The sequence below is a fragment of the Buceros rhinoceros genome, unplaced genomic scaffold (genome assembly GCF_000710305.1).
Source record: "Buceros rhinoceros silvestris isolate BGI_N320 unplaced genomic scaffold, ASM71030v1 scaffold12646, whole genome shotgun sequence".
NCBI classification, from domain to species: Eukaryota; Metazoa; Chordata; class Aves; order Bucerotiformes; family Bucerotidae; genus Buceros; species Buceros rhinoceros.
Window position 1 is genome coordinate 8,037 of NW_010418170.1, and position 10,386 is coordinate 18,422.

Consider the following 10,386-nt stretch of genomic DNA (forward strand, 5'->3'; position numbering starts at 1 on the left):
CATGCTCTCCAGCATGCTCCGGTCCATGGGGATGACTGAGTACCAGAGTGGGGACTCAGCAATGCATGACCGTTCAGGCTGCAGGTAGAAGACATCATTGCGGTTCCGCAAACTCTCGGGACTGTAAAGAGAGAAGGTGAGGCCTGGGCTATCAGCTCATGGGGCTCAGAAAGCCTGGCTTGCCCTCATGGTTATGGATTAAACTCAAGGCATGTCATAGCCTCTCATCCTTTGGGAGGACAAGGACACAAACTGGGTCTGCAGCTCCTTGCTCAGGACCAAAGCCACTTACTAACCAGGACTCATACTGCACACTGCTGCCTGTCTGGAGGGAGGCAGGTAATGGAAGGGGCTAGACAGAAGCACTGTCTCAGTCATGGTCTATACAAGTAGCACAGACCCTGGGCAAAGCTTCACACTCAAATACAAATGTTTGGAGAGCAGCAGCCACTCCATAGGGTCCCACCAAAACTGAGAGGTGGCCCCAAAATGGCACATGCCCCTGCGCATGCCCCTTCTCCAGAGAAAGCCTCACCATTTGGAGAGATAAAACTCATAGAACTTGACTGGACATCGGAGTGGGTTCATCTTGTTCTCCCGCTGCTCCAGCATCGGTACCTCCTCCTCGCGCTTCCGTTTTCCAGAACTACCATCTGCAGAAAGGGAGAGAGCAGGTTCACAGCTGGGACCTTATGTGGGAGGCAGGGGAGGGACAGAGAGATGCTCTGTCAGACCCTACCTCGGCCTTTCTTCTGCTTGGCAGGAGTGTAGTAGCGGATGCTCACCACCTTTGTAACGCCACGGGGTGTGGTGCACTTGCGGGACTGGCGCACCACATTGGTGAAGGAGAGCTGCATGTGCTCCTCCGCTGTCTGCAGCCCGAAGAACTTGGTGTTGAAGAACATGAGGGTGTTGAGGAGCACAAAGGGTGAGTAAACACCCAGCTGCTTGCACTCCCAGAGGTGCTCCTCTTCAACACGTGAGAAAACTGTGTCTGCAATGCACAGAGGAAGAACCAGGTTACATCAATAGTGGCCTTGTGGCAATCCCTTCACCCTGCCTAAGCAAGCTCACTGCAAAAGACTGACGCTTCAGAACATCCCCTTTCTCACAAGATTACTTTTCCAGAGCTATCAGCAAAGCTAGATGTTGGCTCTGCCCTGTCACAAGCCACCCCAGAGCACAGCCAAACCATAGGTCAGAACCCAAATTGATTCTAGCTGCTTATCCCTGTACATGGCCACAAAGTGAACTCCAGGTCAGTGCTCCACCACACAGCGTGAGATGAGGGAAAAGCAGCAGGCAGGACAGACATGGCCAACTCCTGCCAAGACATCGGGTCTGGAGACAAATGCTTCTGCCTGAGACAATATGCAGAGATGGGGATGGATTTGTGAACCACTGACAAAACACAGCAGGGAAGGCAGCCTAGATCACAGTATCACGAAAAGCCTCTGCGGAGCTCCAAGTTAGTCCACTCACAAAGCAGCAGCACAGCAACTCTGGCCAACACTTAGCACAGTGTGCAGGGCTTGTCCATGTGTTAGGAACACAAAGGCATGGGCCAGCATGCATCCTGGCTCAGTGTCCTCTTTGCCAAAGGGTGGTGACATCACTGTGAAGTATTGTAAAAATTGAAATTGTCCCAGGATACAAAGCAGCCACGTTCTGATCCCAGCTACCCTGACTCTGGACAACAGAAGCTGCTGAGGTGTGAACCAAGCTGGCTCCACTGTCAGTATGGATCAGTACAAACCCAAGGCACAGCAGGACCATGCTGCCTATGCCAAGGAAGAGGGTTGAGGCTGGGGGAGCACAATCAAACCAGAAGATCCAAAGCTAGAAGCACAAAACGGTGATGTGTGGTGAAGGTACTCTGGAAACATACTATTTGGTAAGATTGTGGGTTGCCAGCCGCTCAAGGACTTATTCAGCTCCTGCACGAAGGTCAGGTAGTAAAGGTCTGTAAATATATTCACCATACGATTGTTCTCGAGCAGGTACTAGAAAGGACAGAACACACAGTTAAGAGAGAGACAGCAGCACCTGGAACGCAAACCCTCCCCAGACAGCCCAGGGCACACATGCAGAGTCCCTCTCCTTGAATAACCAGAGCTGCAGAGCAGACTCCTAAAACCAGCTACTTTGGAGAGCTGTGAGGAAAATCCCAGGACGTGACAAAGCAGACTTGGTGCTGAAGAAGGGCCTGAGTTTGGGGAGTTGTCCCAGCTCTCCTCAAGGATGTGCAAGAAGGGTGCAAGGCTGGTGAACAGCTGCCACCCGACCCACTAGGCTTGGGAACAAAGACTGAATCAGGTAGGCTGCTGTCCTGGGGCGATGCACTGAAGGAGAGTCCAGTGAGCCTCTCTGGGTCCCTGGAAAGCAGAATAAAGCTCACCTCACCAGATCTGACCCCCAGGTCTGATTGTGGAGTACTTGAAGGCAGCAAGCCTTCCCTCACCTGCTGAATGCCAAGGCAGAGGTAATAGATGCTGTCTGGTTCATAGCGCTCCCCATTGGGCCGTGTTATCTCCTTGACAAACTGGGCCAGGCCGTAGTTGAGCTCAGCTGCTGTGCAGGCCAAGATGTCTTCCTTGATCCTCATGGGCTTGGCTGTGGAGACAAGCACAGCAGCTTCAGACAATAGCCTGCAAGGTCAGGAGCATGTCAGCACGCTGGGACCCAGCTTCTGGGACGTTTCTACCATGCCACTCCATCCAGACATGGCACTTACGGCCGAAATGTAGCTCCTCTCCCTTGCTGGTCTCTCCCGCTGCGTACTTGGCTTGCACCCAGGACTTCCAGGCATTCACACCGTATGAGTAGTTCAGCACGGTGCAGCTGGGCTGGCTGCTCATTGAGTCCCGGGAACAGCTTTCAGAGAGCACCAGACGTTTCTGCCCCTGCAGAGAGGTGTAATGTGAGACTGAGCACCTACCTGGGACAGATGCAAGAGTCCTGGCCACCTCTCAGACCTGCTGATTGCCAGCTCCCGCTCAGTGTGCCCAGGCCAGCAGGCATCCTTCTGCTGACAATCAAGCCAACATGGCCCATTTGTTATGAGGACTCCAGGCAGGAAAGAGGCCAGCTCTCACATGACCCGTGGCATTCAAAGCTCTTCGGAAGTGACAAACAACTATTTTCATTGGAGAAGTGGCCAACGGGCCAGGCATGCCCTGAAGGGAGAGGGCGCAACCTCCCGGCACACCAAAGCCTCTGGCACACTTCAGCTCATACATCCCAAACAGCAGCTTCCACTCCAAACCCAAAGAACTTTAAGCAGGCAGTACCCATGGAGAGCTCACCTTTCGGACAGCACGAGGCAGATCTTGCTCTGCGGACACATCATCTGGTCCCACCAGCCCACAGTCAAAAAGGAAGTCTACACTGGGATTGATGTCTAGAGGGTCTGAAAGGAAACACAGGCAGAAAGGCTCAGCTGAGACTTCTCATCCTGTCCCCTGTACAGCCTTCACCACTGCCTGACGTGGGTTTTTAGCCACCGCCCAACAAAGGAAATACAGCTCTGGCAGATGATGCTAAGCTTTCTCAGTCTAACCAGAGCCCCACATTCTCCCCTCTTGAGAGCTTTTTGTTTGGTTGGTTTTTTAAACCTGAGGAACATTCCTCATCGCCTTGTGCCAGGCCAGCACTGGGGACAGCCTGGCACAGGCCTCCCAATTCTCTGTCCTTTGCTGCTAGCATCCTGCCTCAGCACTGCTGTGCTCCTGCAAGTCCCTATCTCTTCTTCCACCTTCTGCCTGCTAATGGACACTCAGCAATTTTGGTGTCTCCCAGAATGTCACACCCTGTCCAGGTCTCTCTCTTGCCTTGCTGGCTTCTGGAATGATCATCCAGAAGCACACCAGCACTACTGCCCTGCTCTTTGTGCTGTTAAAATCAACTTCTCATTCACTCTTCTCTGCAGATTTGTGTTTGCACAGGTTAGTCCAGACAAATGCACACTCCTTCAAAAGTGGTGGTCTCCTCACCACTGCTGTGAGCAGTCATTTTCAAGACTCAGTTACTGGCCTCAAGCCTGGTCAGTCAGAGGGCATGGGGACGTAAGTTCACATAGCTCTTAATGCAAGGGTCAGCCGAGGGCAGCGGGAGGACCCTGCTGCAGCATGAGCAGCCTTGCACGCCTGCTTCACCCAGCTCTTACTCTTAGGGAAGTCAGCCTCCAGGTCCTGGCCCGGCTCATCAAGGACATTTGCCATCTTGACAGCCATAGCCAACACATCATCTCGTGCTGGTCCAAACAGATCACAGTCCTCCAGGAGTCCCTCTGCACTCTGGTTACTCACCAGGTCTGCAATGCAAAAGCAGATCATAAACCAAACTTCCAAGAAAGTCTTTTGTCTGTTTTCCCTATGACAGCTGGAAAATGAAGTCAGAATCCCTGCAGCATGGTCCTGTGCTCAGAGCAGCCCCATGACATCTGCGCTGTTCAGCTTTCCCTGGACAGCAAGACATTGAATGTTTGCCCTCTCCCCAGTCACAGCCTTTGTCACGGGAGCTTGAGGAACGCAGCCTCCAAGGAAAAAGACCTGCAAGGTCAGGTGTGCTAGTTTTCTGGCTGGGAAGCTGCTTTAGGTAAGGGCCTGACCAGCCACCTGAATAAACTAACGCTGCTGCACAGGAGCCACAAGATTGGCACCCCCTAAAGGGACGAAGACAGATACTGCTCCCTGCAGCAGCTCTTCCCTAGTGGTACCTCCTCAGCAGAAGTTGAGGACTTGCTCTTCCCTGCTCCTTTTTCAAATGCTTTGGAGAGCTGTGATCCAGGCAGATGCTCTAGCTCCGAGAGCCAACAAACCTCACATGATCCCAGATGATGGACCAGATCAAGTCATGGCCGAACCTACCACACAGGTCTGAGGAGGCCTTGTCCAGTTCTTCAGCCTCTGCAATCATCTCGGCCATGGCAAGGATATCAGCCTCCAGAGGATTGGAGGGGATCTTCACCTTCAGCTCCTCGATGGTTTCCACAATCTTATCTGTGTTCTCCAGCGTGGTGGGCAGGAACATTGGCACAGGCACCTGTCAACACAAGCACACCAGAAAGAAAACTGACACTGAAACAACTGATGTAAAAGCAGAGGCAGAAGAGGATGAACAGAAAAGCAGGGAGGGTGCAGCAAGGCAGGATCAAGACAGTAAGAGAACATTAGCAGGTGGTGTGTGGCACTTACCGGGACAGGCATGGAGAAAGGCACAGGTACTTTCTGGCAGTACATATGCATAGGCACAGGCACAAAGATCGGGATGGGGATTGGCAACACAATCACCTGGGGCTTCCAATCAGCCTCTGACAAGAGCAAAAGTACATCAGTGAGCCTGCTCCCAGCAGCTCCTCCACCCAGGCCTGATGTGTACTGCCATGCCCTCAGCTATACAGCACCAAGCCCTTCCAGTCATCAGCTTCTGTAACTCAAGGGTAGATCTGAAGCAGCACCAAGCCAAACAGCCCTGCAACAAGAGAGGCTTGCCTTAGCCAGAGGTGGCCCTGCTGAAGTCTAGCTGCCTTGCATATGCTGGAGACCACTCACATGTGCCAGACAGGCGCTACACAGTGAAACCTGCTCAGCAGATGGCCCCGCAAACAAGGTGACAGTCTCCAGAGGAACAGGAGTTGTCCCATAAGAGGTGGGAGCATACTGCAGTGCTCTCTGCATCTCTTTTTGCTGTTAATGGAAATGGACTCCCTTCCCCCAGCCCTGTCCACGTACGCCCTACACTGCCCTGAAACTCCTCAGCATGGTGCCAAACGCTGAGTTGCTCTGTACAGCATTTCAAGCTGGATTCACATTTAGTCTGGAGCAAGGACATGTCACTTTCCGAAACACCCCTGCAGTAATCCTGCAGTTATGACTTGTTTTCCTACCTGTCTGACATCCTTTGGACTTCATCTCTATCTTGCAGGAAACACCCCGGTTCTGCATCAATGGTTTACACATGGCAGCTTTGTTTTTCCGAGGGGTGGCTGGAACTTGAGGGGGAGGCGGCACAGCTGGAGACGTCTGGGCTGAGGAGGTCTTTGCTGACAGCTAAGGAGACGCAGAAAGCAAGAGGTTGGTATCTACTTAAGGAGGCACCACCTCTTCCCTACCATGGGTACAGCTGGAGAGACTCCTAAAGCACCTCCTAAAGCCTGGCACTCCTCAACACACACATGCAGATGCTTCTATGGTCAGACCCGGCAAAAGGACTGCCAAGCTGCTTCTGGCAGGCAGCAAGCCTGTGCAGCATCTCTGCAGGAGCCACTGGTTGCTCCAGCCCTGCAGGGCAGCAGGGAACACAGTGGGGACAGCAACTACACCCAGGCACAGGGGAGCACTGTGCAAAGAAGAGCCAGTGCCACAGCGGCAGGCTGTTATGGAGCCCATCATCAACTGCCAGGGAATGGTTATTCGTCCCCCTCGCAGGAGATACGCTGATGCTGCCCTTCCCAGCTCTTCCCAGCTCCCACTACACAGACATCTTAAAACACATAGATTGTAGACGAATGAAATCTCCTTGAGCAATGGTAGAGCTGTCCTCTCTTTGGGGACAACTCCTTTGCAAACTCCTACCTCCAACAGGCCTTACCATTTTAATCTCTGCCTTCTGTGGGGAAGGGGCAGGTGGTTTTGGCTCTGAAGTCTGACCTGTAAGAGAAAGCAACACCTCTAAACTCAAGAGCTCCTGGGCCAACAAGTTCCACTGCTGGGAACTGGAGGCTTCAGCCAGAGAACAGGGACAGGCTGCTCAGAAACTGCTCCTGGCCACTCCAGAAACAGTCAATGTTTCCACAATGTCCAGCCCTAGCAGATCAGCAGACACTACAAGTCATTCCCCTGTCATTTTGTGCTCCCTTGCAGTTCATCCCATCCCCACCACAGCAGGTCAGGAGAAATCCCAGATCCTTGCAGAGAGAGGAATCCAGGGCTCTATTCTCAGCTCTGCCTATTGGCTTGCTGTACCCAGCTAAGGCCCCTCCCTCTGCCTCCATCTCCCTGCTACAAATATCTTGGCAAAGTGCTTCGAGATCCCTAGGAAGAAAGTGACAGACCTAGTAGCAGTTTACAAGATATCCCAGAAAGCAGAGAACCAGCTTTGCCCCAGCCCTAGGGATGCAGTCCATTCCTCTAAGGAAAGAGGGGATCACCTGAAGGTAAGAGGTGTGTGTGGCAGACACCTCAGGTGGTGACAATATCATCCTGGCTGGGATGATAATTCCAGCTCATTTGCTCTGCAGAGAATCTGCACCCATCTCAAAGGCTCATGAGCTTAAAGAGCACCTTCATCCAAGTCTCTTGTGAGTGCTGGTTACCCATGTGGCTGGGAAAAAGAACCACCTTCTACAGCACTGACTAACCATAGGCCATATGTGAAGGAGATACCTGCAAGGAAAGCAGCAGGTCTCAGCAGTTAAGGGCAGTTTCAGGTCCATTTGCACCTCCTACATACAGAAGGGCTCTCCAGGACAGATCCAGGCTCCCAAAGGTCCAACACACGGGCATTCGCACTGTGTGGATTTCCTCTGTCCCAAGGAAATGCAGGACAGCTCTTGAACAGTTGCAGGCCCAGCAGGTTCCACTTGCTGACCATCACAGGGGGACAGGTAACTTCCAGTTGGAGGAAGCTCCCTAGCTGGCAGCTGAGCATTCGGCCATAGGATCTGCAACAGTCTCAATGGGTCCAAGAACTGCCTCTCACCAGCCCCAAGTGAATGGGCAGCAGTGCTCGGTGGGAGACATCAATGGTTTGATTGTGAAAAGACAAGCTACAGAGTACAAGCAGAGTTTCTGCTGCAGCAGAATCAAAAGCAAAGTCAACTGCCCCACAGGACAATGACTTAGTCCTAAGAGAAAGAAGATCCTCCTGCCACAAAGCTCCATCAGGTACGTGTTGCAGGAAAGCTGCAGCTTGTTCTTTACTCTCATCACAACACCAGCAAGTATCTGTCAAGGCATTGTCTGCACCAGCTGTGACTTCTGCCCTCTATCCTCTCCAGCTGGACAGTCCTGCACAGAGCCAGTCCCCCTCGGAAGCTGTTAGGCACAGTTCTGTGGCAGAAGCTCCTCATTACACAGACTATTCCCAGCAAAGGAATGGCCACTCTTATCATCAGCAAGCACCTTCAAGATCACCAGGTTGGGAGCAGCCACCGGGTCACAAGAACAAATGATTTTAGGCAACCACTGTCTACAAAAGAAGCACGTATTCAGCACGTCTGCCCAAGACAGGCCTGAAATCCAGGTAGTCCCCCTTGTGAGCTGGCAATGCAGCTGCCAGGCCAACAGGAGATCCTGGCTGTACTAGGCAGAAGCTGTTTCTCACTATGCACTGACAAGCTGCTGCTCCTGAAATCTCCTGCACAGCACACTGGGCTGGAAAGCTGCGTGTAAGCACACGGCTGGCCCTGGCTGCAGTGCCTTTCCTTTGCAAGCAAAGCAGTATGCCACAGTCCCAGGACAAGGATGTCCACAGCTATCGCACAACTGGTAAGGGATGGTTGTGTCAGAACACACAGAGGGCCTGTGCCACCAGCAGCATTCACCAAGCACGGCAGCTGCTGGGGCAGCCTGGGGCTTGTGTTCAGCTGAGTGCTCACCACTGCTGACAGGCTTTTTTTTGGCTGCCCCCAGAGTCCTCTGTCTCACAGAGTACATGGAGAGGTGGCTGTGGCAAAGTGACAGGTGATGCCCCACGTGCCAGACAGCAAAGTCTTGGGGAACTCCAAAGATGTGGTGGAGGGAAGGGCTCAGATTCTTGTGGTGGTGGAGAAGGTACTTCTCAGTCTTGTGATCCATGGCTCCAAGGAGACAATGGCCAAATGGTGTGAAACATGCTTCCCTCTGCAGGCAGAGCTTGCTCACTGTGCCCATGTTTCAAAAGCAGCGTTACTGGGCCCTCACAAGTGAGATGCCTTGAAAGCATAGGACAAATGGAACAGCATGGCTAGGGCTGTGGAATCACTTGGTGAGCTACCAGATCCAGCAAGTTTAAAAGCTCTTCCTCCTCTGGGCAACAGGACAATCTGTGACCCATCAAGCAGACTCCCCCTGGGCACGGCAGCAGAAACCAACAGTTCCTTATCCAGATCACTCCAGTGTGCTGCCACTTGAGCTGTCATCTCATACAGACTTTTACAGAGCATGGCTTTTGGAGAGCAGGCTGGGACTCCTCTTGCTGGGGGAACCTGCTGCTTCTGGCAGAGCAGTTCTGCTTTGCTGTCTAACCAGCACTCACAGCCAAGGCATCCCCTGCCTTGCAATAAGCCCACTGCTGTCAGGAGATGAACCAGTGTGAGTCTGGAGGTGGAGGATGAGGTCTCTCACCAGAAGGACCTTGTCTTGATTTGTCCTCCTTGGCACAAACTTGTCAGCATTTTACAACTCATGAAATTCCAGGGAGGGCAGCAAAGCCCTGAGCCTGTGACGCAGTTATCTGGTGCTTGATGCACCAGAGCAAATCACACCAAAACCTGCCGGCATTCTAACTAGATCACACAGATTTCCAAGAAGATCATGGCCCATGAAAGACCAAGCAGAATGAGACTATGTGAGTGTCTGAGGGCCAAGCAATGTCTTGTCACTGTCACTATAAGCACCTTCCATCCTGAGGGACCCCAAAGCACTTTGCAATCTTCCATAAGCAACTGGCTCAACTTAATGGTAGGAAATGGGACAACAGGCAGTGAAAATCTCCTCTCCAGCTGGAACTCCACATGGATGCAGAATGGGGTTATCCAGGACATAGGGCTGGCAACTGCCCAATGCTGCAGCAATCTCTGGGTGAGTGGTAGGACTCCAATCTAAATTCGCAAGACAGAGTGCCTCCAGCAGCTCAGTGCTCCCTCAAGATGATTCTAGGTTCAGCTCTGGCTGAGGAGTGCCCACCTACAGCATCACCAGCACCACCTCCTGCAGCACTCTGCATTTTCCTTGAATGTTTCCCGTCCAAGCACTGACCTGGCTCAATCCTGATTACTTATGATATCTGAGAAGGTCACAGCTCAGAGATGGTGTGGAGCTGCAGGTGGATTACCATGCCAAACCATGCTGTCCCCTAACCCTGTAAATCGAGCTCTTCGCTGGCAACATGAAGATGTTAAATCCCTGAGCATTCTCACTAAGAGTGTGAGCTACAGGCAGCACGCTGGACCGGCTCCTCCCGTCTGGGCCCTGTGTGTCATAGAACCATAGACGTTAGAGATGGAGAAGCCCCAATTAGGTCCCACTCCGTCCTTTCCCCCCCAAGGACCAGTGCAGGATTGTTCCCTAGTGTCTCATCGAGTCCCAGGCAGGAAGCTTCCAACCCTTGCTGTTCAGTCTTTCCTCTGTCTCTTGGACTGAGCTATGCAGGTCCCCTCCCTCCCTCCTACTCACTGTTCAGCAG

The 10,386-nt window shown here is 52.6% G+C and overlaps 1 protein-coding gene across 1 annotated transcript in view; it reads right to left on the reverse strand.

The window, feature by feature from the left end:
• ZMYM3 (zinc finger, MYM-type 3) overlaps positions 1 to 10,386 on the reverse strand; it is a 22,289-nt gene that overhangs the window by 184 nt on the left and 11,719 nt on the right. The window contains exons 13-25 of the mRNA XM_010138436.1: positions 8,305 to 8,314; positions 6,592 to 6,650; positions 5,888 to 6,050; positions 5,196 to 5,311; positions 4,869 to 5,043; positions 4,166 to 4,312; positions 3,306 to 3,409; positions 2,735 to 2,903; positions 2,462 to 2,613; positions 1,889 to 2,003; positions 740 to 994; positions 536 to 653; positions 1 to 121 (exon numbers count right to left, since the gene is read on the reverse strand). Of these exons, the coding sequence (XP_010136738.1) occupies positions 1 to 121; positions 536 to 653; positions 740 to 994; positions 1,889 to 2,003; positions 2,462 to 2,613; positions 2,735 to 2,903; positions 3,306 to 3,409; positions 4,166 to 4,312; positions 4,869 to 5,043; positions 5,196 to 5,311; positions 5,888 to 6,050; positions 6,592 to 6,650; positions 8,305 to 8,314 (1,704 nt within the window). The remainder of the gene's footprint in view (positions 122 to 535; positions 654 to 739; positions 995 to 1,888; positions 2,004 to 2,461; positions 2,614 to 2,734; positions 2,904 to 3,305; positions 3,410 to 4,165; positions 4,313 to 4,868; positions 5,044 to 5,195; positions 5,312 to 5,887; positions 6,051 to 6,591; positions 6,651 to 8,304; positions 8,315 to 10,386) is intronic.